The sequence below is a fragment of the Artemia sp. Qi Xiang Cuo genome, chromosome 1 (assembly GCF_049724085.1).
Source record: "Artemia sp. Qi Xiang Cuo chromosome 1, ASM4972408v1, whole genome shotgun sequence".
In the NCBI taxonomy this organism is placed as follows: Eukaryota; Metazoa; Arthropoda; class Branchiopoda; order Anostraca; family Artemiidae; genus Artemia; species Artemia sp. Qi Xiang Cuo.
In genome coordinates this window covers 25,427,552-25,439,568 of record NC_142794.1, presented here as the reverse complement: position 1 = coordinate 25,439,568, position 12,017 = coordinate 25,427,552, and the positions used below count along the sequence as shown (strand labels likewise).

Below are 12,017 nucleotides of genomic sequence, written 5' to 3'. Positions count from 1 at the left end.
AATCTAGTGTTGGAAGCACAAGTACTGACAGTGATGAATACACGAAATCACAGTAGACAGTAGACGGTATCCGGAATCGTCACTCAAGGTCAACCATGTCACGTAAGCTTGTTGATTTGTTTCTTCCGCTTAACGTTTTTCTCCTGAGAAAACTGTCTAATTTTTTTTTTACTAAATCCATGGTTTGACCGAAACTAACTGTGCCTCCAGTATTATAGAGCTGCGGCAGAAGAATAGTAACATAAAATTATATCTCGTTACGATATAAATCATCACTTCCAACCGCTTATGAGCTTTTATGCTGTCATTTTTACCCGCGAGGGTTCATCTTAATTTCAGGTTCTTTTTATGCATACATGCAAATTACTCTATGCTCTCATAGTTACGTCATTTCTAGCCAATTACTGATAAGTCTTTTTTTCTTTTTTGTCAAACAGCACTAGCTGCTAAGCCAAAACTTAATGGAGCTCGATGTGCAGTATCTTTAGAGACATTGTCTAAAAAAGGTAACGAGTATGGCATCAGAAAGAGCAAATAAGTCTGGATTTGCCGCAGAAGCACAAAGAAAGGTGAGACATAAGTTACAGTAGCCCAAATTAGATCCAATTTCAAGGTCACATAAAGCTAGACTATTAAAGCCTGGCATTTAAACAGCCATTTTTGGGGGGGGGGGGGTGTAACAATAGATTGAATTTTACTATAATTTAAATGAGAACGGTCTATAAATCAGAAGAATTTTGAATTTAGGGATGACCCTTTGCCTAGGCTTCCCCCCTACGTATATCCCTTGGTGGAAGCTAGGATTTTGAGAAGATACATAACAAAATTCTTATTCAACAGAAAAAGGAGTATGTTCTATAAAAAAAAAGTTTCAAGAACTTTTACAGAGACTGCCCTTGAGCATTGAAGCATGAATAGAAGAAGGTTTCTGGAATAACATTTTAGCCTATCTTTAATCTCTTAATTTCTCTGCCTATTACTACTAGCACTAAGAGCTCTTTGCAGCTACAAGCTGCCTCAGGTCAACACAGCTGCCCATACCCCTTCTCTATCACAATCTATTCAAAGCTTCACACTTTGCTCCTCCCATAAAGTTTCAACTTTCTTTAAATATTTCCTTATTATCTCTTTACATCCTATTCAAGGAGGACTTGCTTTTGTTCGGTCCTAGATGGATGGCCAAAAAGCGCAAACTTCTTGGCAATCCGTCACCATCATCCGTAAAACGTGCCTTAGCTATCTCAACCTTACTTTTATTATAGCCAGAGAAAGTGGGATAGACCTATATTTTGACTGAGCTTTATGTTCGACATACGTTCAGTCAAACGGGTACCTGAAATTATCCGTAGACAATTCCCCTGGAAATGATTTAACCAATCTTCCTCTGCCTTTCGGAACTCCACATTTCAGAACCATGCATAACTATTGTCATTACCGTAGCTTCTAACATTCTAATCTTATTTTACAGACTTATCTTTTTATTCCTCTAAACTTTTTTCGCCTGTGAAAAAATATCATTGGTATTCCCTATACTAACATTAATTATCAAACCTATTCCTGCACTCTTAACTCTCAGAATCTCCAAAAAATTCATTCATTTTGCTAACATTTAGTCTAAGACTCTCAAATTATTGCATATTTTAACCCTACCTGAGTTTCATCTTCCCATTTCCAACAATGCTTCCCATAGCCTTTATCTTGTATCTTAGGACAAAGTCCTTCAAAACAATCCCTATAGACGGGGATAGGATAAAACCCTCCCTGACTTCTGATTGATAGCGAAGTCAGCTATAAACCTCGCTTCCTACCTTAAGGGCATTAATATTGTTCTCATATATTTCATTAATAATTGCGTACCTTGCAAAATCGAATTTAATTGATTCGTTTTTCCGTAAAACCAATTTAGGTGATCAAAATTGGCGATCAAAATTGATTCGCACAAGTCATAATTAGTCAGGCGAAGCACACGAAATAGTACTTTCAATAACACTTTTATGCAGTAGTCTTAATTAAATAAAATTAAATAAAATTAAATAAATTAAAATTAAATAAACTTAATTAAATAAAATTAAAGAGAAATTAAATTAAAAAAAGTTTTTTTAACTGAAAGTAAGGAACGACGTTAAAACGAACAGAAATTATTCCGCATATGAAAGGGGCTGTCCCCTCCTCAATGCCTCGCTCTTTACGCTAAAGTTTTTTATTGTTTAAAAAAAAATAGAGTTGTGAAAAATTCAAACTTTAGCGTAAAGAGCGAGGCGTTGAGAAGGGGACAGCCCCTTTCATATACGGAATAATTTCTGTTCGTTTTAAGTTTTAACGTCGTTCCTAACATTCAGTTAAAAAAAACTTTTTTTTTTATTTAATTTTTGAACGTTTTGGAATTAATGCAGGTTTTGATTTTGGCTCACCGTATATGAATATTTACAACAAAATTTTCATATTAATTTTACTTTTATTTGGTTAAATGGCTTTCTCGAAAGTTGTTTAATTTTATTTACAAACATTTATATTAGTAATAAATATACGTAACTTACGAAATAACTTACGTAACGAACTTCTATATTCATATATTTTTAATACGTATATTAGGGGGTTCGCCCTGTAGTCAATACTTTCCTCTTTAAGCTAAAGTTCGAATTTTGTTCCAATTCTTTAAAAATGACTCCTTAATCACAAAGGCCGTTAATTAGAATAAATATCTCTTATGAAAGTACTAAAAAAAAATTGGCTTTAAGAGCGAGGTATTGACTAGCGGGTGAACCCAATCATATACGTAATAATTTCCGTTTTTTTTGGTTTATTATGTTGCTCCTTACTTCAAGCCGAAAAAATTGTTGTTTTTTATTTAATTTCAAATCTTTTTTTAAATAATGCTGGGAAATCTGGCGCCCCCTTCATAGCAATGTCCCTAGCTCCATGAAAACTTCCTTCATGGAAAGATCCTCCAACATAATCCCCGACCCAACTCCCTCCCCCCATTACCAGAAAAATCTCCCCTGAAAACGTCTTTATACTTCCCAAAAACAATACTATATGTTAACATTGGGTAAAGTTCATAACTTTCAGCCCTTCCCCCCGGGACATCGGTAGATTAAGTCATCCTAATAGACATAGTTATGATATTTTCGACCATGCTGAACAAAATGGCTATCTCAAAATTTTGATCGGTTGACTTTGGGAAAAAGTGTGCGTGGAAGGGGGCCTAGTTGCCCTCCATTTTTTTTTGTCACTTAAAAGGGCACTAGAACTTTTAATTTCCGTTCCAATGAGCCCTCCCACGATATTCTAGGACCACTGGGTCGATACGATCACCACTGGAAAAAAAAAAACAAAAAAACAAACAAATAAAAACGCATCCGTGACCTTCTACCAAAAAATGCAAAATTCCACATTTTTGTAGATAGGTGCTTGAAACCTCTACAGTAGGGTTCTCTGATACGCTGAATATGATGGTCTGATTTTCATTAAGGTTTCGATAACTTTCAGGGGGTCTTTCCCCCTTTTTTCTAAAATCAGCCAAATTTTCTGGGGCGCGTAACTTTTGAAGGGTAAGATTAAACTTGATGAAGCTTATATATTTGAAATCAGCATTAAAATTTGATTCTTTTGATGCATCTATTGGTATCAAAATTCCGTTTTTTAGAGTTTCGGTAACCATTGAGCCGCGTCGCTCCTTACTTACATTTCGTTACCACGAACTGTTTGAAACGATTGGAGACCAGATTTTGATCTGACAACGCTAAAGAGACGGCAAGCAGAAAGTGTTTTAGGGGTCAGAGGGGGACTTGCCCCGGTTAAGAAATATTAGGGGCGCAAATTTTCAAATAAATAATCTAACGTTTATGATGATTTGGTTTTTTCTTAAAATAAAGTAAAGAGCGCGATTGGCAGCAAGTTTAAGCAAAATTCAATCCAATTATTTTTGTATTTTGCCGTATCTTTTCCCATATAAAGTAATAAAAGTTAGAACTGAGTATTTTATTTTAAATAAATGAAAATTTTGCTAAAATTTGGCGTGATTTCTTTTGAAGACAGGGGGGTGTTAATCAAGATTTCAACCCGGCTGCTAGAGAGGCCAGAAAAACCACTGGCTGCGAGAATGTAGTTTTGCCAAATTTACTCTATACCTAATAAGAGGGGACTAAAATGTTTTCTTTCCATATAACCCCCCCCCCCCCCTGTGTTTGGTAATATGTTGAATTTTCATTATAATACCACCAAATGATAGGCTGATTAAAGAGAATGTGTACTTGGTGTCAACTAATACTGTTTCGGTTTTATCAAACAGTTCGTGGTAACGAACTGTAAGTAAGGAGCGACCCGGCTCAATGGTAACCAAAACTCTAGAAAACGGTATTTTAATACCAACAGACAAATCAAAAGAATCAGATTTTATTGCTGATTTCAAATATATAAGTTTCATCAAGCTTAGTCCTACCCATCAAAAGTTACGCGCCTGAGAAAATTTGGCTGATTGTAGAAAAAAGGGGGAAATACCCCGTAAAAGTTATCGAAACCTTAATGAAAATCACACCATCATATTCAGCGTAACAGAGAACCCTACTGCAGAGGTTTCAAGCTCCTATCTACAAAAATGTGGAATTTTGCATTTTTTGCCAGAAGAAAGATCACGGATGCGTGTTTATTTGTTTTTTTGTTGTTGTTTTTTCCAGGGGCGATCGTATCGACCCAGTGGTCCTAGAATATCGCTGGAGGGCTCATTGGAATGGAAATTAAAAGTTATAGTTCCCTTTTAAAGTGACCAAAAAATGGAGGGCAACTAGGCCCCCTCCCACGCTCATTTTGTTCCCAAAGTCACCCGATCAAAATTTTGAAATAGCCATTTTGTTCAGCATGTTCGATAATATTATAGGTATGTCTTTTAGGATGACTTAATCCCCCGAAGTTCCCGGGGGGAGGGCTGGAAGTTACGAACTTTACCCAATGTTAACATATAGTGTTGGTTAATGGAAAGTATACAGATGTTCTCAGGGGGGATTTTTTCTGGTAGTGGGGGGATGGGTTGGGGGTTATGTGGGAGGATCTTTCCATGAAGGAAGTTTTCATGAGGGAAGGGACATTGCTATGAATGGGACACCGGATTTCCCAGCATTATTTAAAAAAAAGATCAGAAATTAAATATAAAAAAACAAGTTTTTCAACTGCAACAGCAGCAACATCAAAACTTAGACGAACAGAAAATATTACATATATGATTGGGTTCACCTCCTAGTCAATACCTTGTTCTTTAAGACTAAGATTTTTTAGTACTTTCATAAGAGCTATTTATTCTAATTAACGGCCTTTGTGATTTAGCGGTCATTTTTAAAGAATTGGAACAAAATTCGAACTTTAGCTTAAACAGCAAGGTATTGACTAGGGGGCGAACCCCCTAATACACGTATTAAAAATAAATGAATATAGAAGTTCGTTACGTAAGTTAATTCGTAAGTTACGTATATTTATTACTAATAAAAAAGGAATGTAAGTAAAATTAAACAAGTTTCGAGAAAGCCATTTAACCAAATAAAAGTAAATTAATATACAAATTTTGTTTGGCGTCGCCCTTACCTCATACGTTGGTACATCTATTAACAAAAACTTCCTTCGGATTTGCAATGCAAAGACGGGGTCAAGACACCACAATTCCATCGAAAACAAACGTTTCCACAGCGATCCAGTCCCTCTCCATAACTAATTCAGGCCAGTTTCTATTTTGTGGCGTAAGGGGTCACAAAGATAAACACTAGCCAAGGTAGTTCTTGGTTTTAATTAAACATATAAAACATTTTTATTAGTAAAAAAGAAAATGAGTTATACTCAAAATATTTGTTTAGTAGGAGAGGAAGTTCCTACCCTCCCATCATGCATATTGCACAGTTATTCATAAAATCTTTTTGGGAATATGTGTAATGTTTGCTAATGATTATACCTTCTTCAATGGAGATTATCCAGGACACTATTGCGATATTGTATATAAAAATCAGGTACAAAATTCAAATTTTGATTTGAATTTTAGTACCTTAAAAGACTGTTCCACGAGTCTTTCTTTTGTTCATTTTTGTGCCACTAAGGTGGTTAATTCAAATGTTGAAAGGATGAAAAAACATATTATGTAAATTTTGCAATCTTTTTCATTTTAAACTCTTATGCGTTTTTAAAATGCATTGATGCACTTCAGAAATGTTTCTCCTATGTTTCCTACATAGGAAACATATACACATTTTTAACATATTTATAGAAATATATACTTTTATTCTAAGCCTGGTGTTTAGTAGGCCAGATAATTATTTGTATTTTAATGGTTTAGCTGCGGTAAATCCAGTATTTGGGAATGGATAATGCCTTTCATAGGTTATATTTAATAAGTTTACATAAGGTCATAACGCCTAGGGCGTGCAGGCCGTCATTACATAAGGTCATAACGCCTAGGTCGTGTAGGCCGTCATAATATAAGGTCATAACGCCTAGGGCGTACAGGCCGTTATTACATAGGGTCATAACGCTTAGGGCGTAAAGGCCATAGTTACATAAGGTCATAACGCCTAGGGAGTATAGGCCGTCTTTACATAAGGTCATAACGCGTAGGGCGTACAGGCCATCATTACACAAGGTCATAACGCCCAGAACGCACAAGCCGTTATAACATAAGGTCATACAGCCTATGACGTATAGACCGTCATTACATAAGTTCATCACGTCTAGGGCGTACAGACCACCATTATAGAAGGTAGTAAAGCCTCTGGCATTATAGGCCGTATAACGCCTACGGCGTAATAGGCCTTCTGGTAAGGGATAAGCTGGTCTGGATATTGCAGCTCAGAATAGGCTTAGCTTCTAATTATTAAGACTTTATAGTTGGTTAAAATTAGACACCGATCCCGGAACAGATGATATGGTCTCTTTGGCAGAGTCGCTGGACCTTGTATACGAAGTACTGGGTGACACCATTTTCCCCAGGCCTATCATTACAGTCCAACAGCCTCGCTCGGCGGCAGAGCTGGTTTTGACAATTGAGCCATTCAAGAGAAAACAGCTTATCACGTTATGTTTCACCCCAATGCTGAAAAAATTCATCAAGCAGCGCTCAGAAGAACTGCAGTCAAAAACAAAGAATAAGCCACTCTCAGAACGTGATAATTCCTTTGATCCCCTCGACATACCGCGCCGAGAGAAAGCACAGACTTTCACTCTTCGAGTAAAATTTTCCCCTTTTCCTTAGTTTTTACCCCTTTCTAAATATTGGCAGCTGGCAACCCTGATGATACGTAAAAATCATGAAAAAGAAAATTACAGAAGTTAATGTTTGTGTCTTAGTTGTAATTATTTGTATTTTAATCATTTGAGTGTATTAAACCCAATATTTATGGTATGGTATATTACTCATTAAATAAAGATTATAACAGGCCGTCATTATATAAGGTCATAACGCCTTGGGCGTACAGACCGGAATTACACAAGGGCATAACACCATTGGGTGTACAGACTACCATTACATAAGTTCATAACACCTTGGGTGTACAGACCGTCATTACATAGGGTCACAACACCTTGGGTGTACATGACGTCATTGCATAAGGTCAAATCACCTTGGGCGTACAGACCGGCATTACATAAGATATTAACACCTTGGGTCTACAGGTCACCTTTACATAAGTTCATAACGCCTTGGGAGTACAGACCCTCATTACATACGTTCATAAAGCTTCGGAAGTAGAGACCACCATTATATAATTTCATGACGCTTTGGAAGTACATACAGCGATTGTACAATATTGTAGCGACTACAGTGCTATCATATAGGTCTGGTGTAGCATATGGTAAGTTTTTCTGGTGATTAGAGTTGAATTTACTTCCGGCGTTCAATTATAAATATGCTATGCTAGCTGGATAAACCCAAAGTTCATTTTTTTACCATCAACTGGATAAGTAGAGGACATAAAGTTCATATCAGTTGACAGAAAGTCATTCTTTGCCTTAGATTCTTCTACACGAGTGACTCTGAGCATAATATCATACAGTGACCTCACGTTAGGTACTGTCATAAATATGTTAAAAGGCAGAGAACGTCTCTCCTGACACTATCCCAAAAACTGATAAAGGTCTTGGATTCTGTTAATAGAAGTCAGAAGCATCTTTCAAATATTCTTTCTAGAGCATACTCAAAATTATTATCTCTGGAAAGTATTTCATGTTTCCGCCGACTTTAAGGACCTAACTCACAGAATGAGGTTAGGGTTCACTTTCAAAAACAAAATATATCAGTTCAAAGTGCCATGGTGACCTATGGGCATCTTCAAACCATCCAATGGCATGCTTACATGAACAAAAAAATTCTGCACAATTACCAAAAGTCACTAGTACAGAACAATGTAAAGACCATTATGATTTCTGTAGCTCAGACTTGGGTTCATTCTGAGCCAGATATTTGATGATTCTCTTGCACAGACTCGGGTTCAGGTGAGCGAGAAATCGGAACTGCGACCTATGCGACGGATCATATTTCTCGGGTTTTCTGGTAGACCAGGAGATAAAGAGGGTGTACCCCGGAAAAGATTTAGAACTTGATACATGCAATCAAGGCAGCTCTGGAAAAATCGCATGCCTCAATAAGGCAACAGATGAAGCTGATTAGACTCATCAATGCGGGCTCAAGAGCAATTCCTTTCAACAGACTACATCTCAGGAAATGTCAGTTACTAATGCTCAGATTGTGGGGACAAGTCTTGGAGCAACATAGATTTAAACATCCTAATTACGACAGAGATTAAAGAGGTATTTTCACAGTGGCTGAACAAAAATTGGCTGAGTCAAGGCCTTCCTCTCAAGCCTCCTATTGTTTCCAAAACAATATTCACTCACAGCTCAACCTAAGGGCGAGGTGGCTATCTAGAGGACCCACATCAAGACACTTCGGAGACTTAGTCTCCAGAAGAGAAATCTCTTCAAATAAATTGCCTCGAGATGAGAGCCGTAGCCAACACAATCAAAGCCTTTGCGGAGGAGCTAAGAAACGAGGTAGTCATAATAGCGACGGACAACTCGACTGTAGTCAATTACATAAACAAAGAGGGTGGAACCCGATCTTTCTCCCTAGAGGAGGAACCCATAAAGCTCTTCGAGATTACGATGGCCCTGAACTTTCACTTGAGGGCAAGACACATCGCCGGATAGCTCAATCTAGTAGTCGGCACACTGTCACGAGAAGGAAAAGATATGCCCACGGAATAGAGTCTCTACGACAGTGTCTTCGGAGCCCTGTCAAAAGAGTATGGACTGCCAGAAGTCTATCTATTTACGAATCGATTGAACCGGAAGATCGACGTATATTTCTCACCAGTTCCAGATTCTCTTGCGATCGGCACAGATGCCCTTGTCCAAGATTGGTCGAACAAACACAGCTATGCCTTCCCTCCCTTTGCCCTGATCCCAAAGGTTCTGGAGAAGGTTCGAAAGTCTGAACTGCCGAAATAATGCTAATTGTTCCGCGAGGGCCTCGCCAAGCTTGGTACACGAATCTTCTCAACCTGCTAGTAGACTTGCCTATACCCCTCGGATATTATTCAGATCTCCTCCAGCAGAGTTGACTTCACCACCCAGCACTAAGGAATCTAAATTTACACGGCTGGAAGATATCGAGCGTGGACTCGAAAAGAGAGGTTTTTCTAAAGAATCAGCCCGTGCAATTGCCCGGTCGAGTGACGATCTACCATTGAATTGTTCAATGGAAAATGGCGAGTGTTCGTAGGTTGGTGTAGTGAAAGGAAGATTAATCCTCTCGCAACCAGTACTCAGACAGTTTCAGAATTCATGATATATCTAAAGACTGGTCGAAACCTCGCACCATCAACGGTAGAAGGTTGTAAAGCAGCAATATGCGGAACGCTAGCTCTAGTTACAGGAACAGATATCAGCCAAAATACTTGTTTGACGAAAACGGTACATAATATTGACACGAGTCACCGCGGAAATACCTTGATATTACTGCATAGGGTCGTGGCCTTGTTCTAAGGTATTTAGAACTTCACGATTTCTTGACCTGTGGAATATTGATATGAAGGATGTTACTCTTAAGACGGTATTCATTACTGCCATTGCATCTGGTCGTCGAAGGAGTGAAATACATGCCTTGACTTTCAGTACAGCACAATTTTCGGGTAATTCAGTAACTCTCAGGTTTCTCCCTTCGTTTAGACCCAAAACCGTGAAGCCTCATGTGATACCTTCTCTTATTCTTCTTCCCGTGCTAGATGTAGATCCAGCGCTGTGTCCAGTGAGAAAACTATCGGCCTACGCACAGCGAACAGCTAACGTGGCGGTCAGAAAAGGGAGAAAAAGGTTCTTCATTCCTTTTTCTAAAACCGCACCACGAGAGGTGGCAGCTGGAACCATTTCTTCTTGGATAAAGCAGGCCATAAGTATTGCATATGAGGCAGCAAAAGAAGAGTGTAGAAAAAGGAAAGCACATGATACAAGATCCTTGACGGCGTCATGGGCGCTATCAAAATCAGTACCACTTACTGATATAATGAGTACTGATGGCTGGTCTTCGGAGTCTTCTCCTAGACAACACTATCTTCATGAAATAGAAGATCGAACCGATGCTCAATATTTTGTTGCGGTTCAGACATTTTTGTAGTTTATACATTTGAATACTTGAGTTTGAAACTAATATTTTATATTAGTTGGTTTATGAACCCACCACCAACTCGTTTAGAATCTTAGCTTTCGTTAATAGATGTACCAACGTATTAGGTAATGGCGACGCCAAAACCGAACTTTCGAAGGAAAGCTCAGTTTGGCTAGCCGATACTTACCTCATACGTTGGTACATAGAGACCCTCCCTCCTCCCCGCTCATTGAGAATTAAGGAATTATAAGGGATTTAGTTCAAAATAGACATGAATCTGAACTGGCTATGGAGAGGGACTGGATCGCTGTCGAAACGATCGTTTTCGGTGGAATTGGGGTGTCTTGACCCCGTCTTTATATTGAAAAACCAAAGAAAGCTTTTGTTAATAGATGAACCAACGTATGAGTTAAGTATCGGCTAGCCAAACTGAACTTTCTTTCGAAAGTTCGGTTTTTAATTATTCATGTACGGTAAGCCAAGATCAAAACCTGCATTAATTCAAAAAATTCAAAAATTAAATAAAAAACACAAGTTTTTTTTTAACTGAAAGTAAGGAACGACGTTAAAACTTAAAAGAACAGAAATTATTCCGGATAAGAAAGGGGCTGTCCCCTCTTCAACGTCTCGCTCTTTACGCTAAAGTTCGACTTTCTCACCACTCTTTTTTTTTAAAATAAAAAACTTTAGCGTAAAGAGCGAGGCGTTGAAGAGGGGACAGCCCCTTTCATATCCGGAATAATTTATGTTCGTTTTAAGTTTTAACGTCGTTCCTTACTTTCAGTTAAAAAAAAAACTTGTTTGTTTTATTTAATTCTTATAAAAGGCGAGTTAATTTTTGTGGGCCAGTCGGAAAAGCTTGCCAAGGCTTGTGTTACCACTTTTTCAATATTTTGTACGTTAGAACCTGTTATTATTACACACAGAGAGTCAGGGAAATGATAGATACTTTATTAGTGACTGAAACGGAAACCAGGTATTGCACATCTATAACTACAATAGCCTAAATGTAAATTGACACAAAAAGAAATGAGAAATAAGCACAACAAGTCATAAAAAAGAGAAAACTACGGATAAAGTATAAGAGGAAGGAGAAAAACAAACAAAAAAAAGTACTAGAAGCTGAATGGTAACCGAACTCTAAAAAACGGAATTTTGATACCAATAGATACATAAAAAAAAATCAGATTTTAATGGTGATTTCAAATATATAAGTTTCATCAAGTTCAGTTTTACTCATCAAAAGTTACGAGCCTGAGAAAATTTGGTTGATTGTAGAAAAAAGGGGGAAATACCCCCCAAAAGCTATAGAACCTTAATGAACATCACACCACCATATTCAGCGTATCAGAGAACCCTACTATAGAGGTTTCAAGCACCTGTC

General features: G+C 37.8%; 1 protein-coding gene across 1 annotated transcript in view; it reads left to right on the top strand.

Annotated features, from left to right (window-relative positions):
* Positions 1-431: 431 nt before the first annotated feature.
* Chd64 (transgelin calponin-3) overlaps positions 432-12,017 on the top strand; it is a 55,657-nt gene continuing 44,071 nt past the window's right edge. The window contains exon 1 of the mRNA XM_089096278.1: positions 432-569. Coding sequence (XP_088952404.1) covers positions 516-569 — 54 coding nt within the window. The 5' untranslated portion in view covers positions 432-515. The remainder of the gene's footprint in view (positions 570-12,017) is intronic.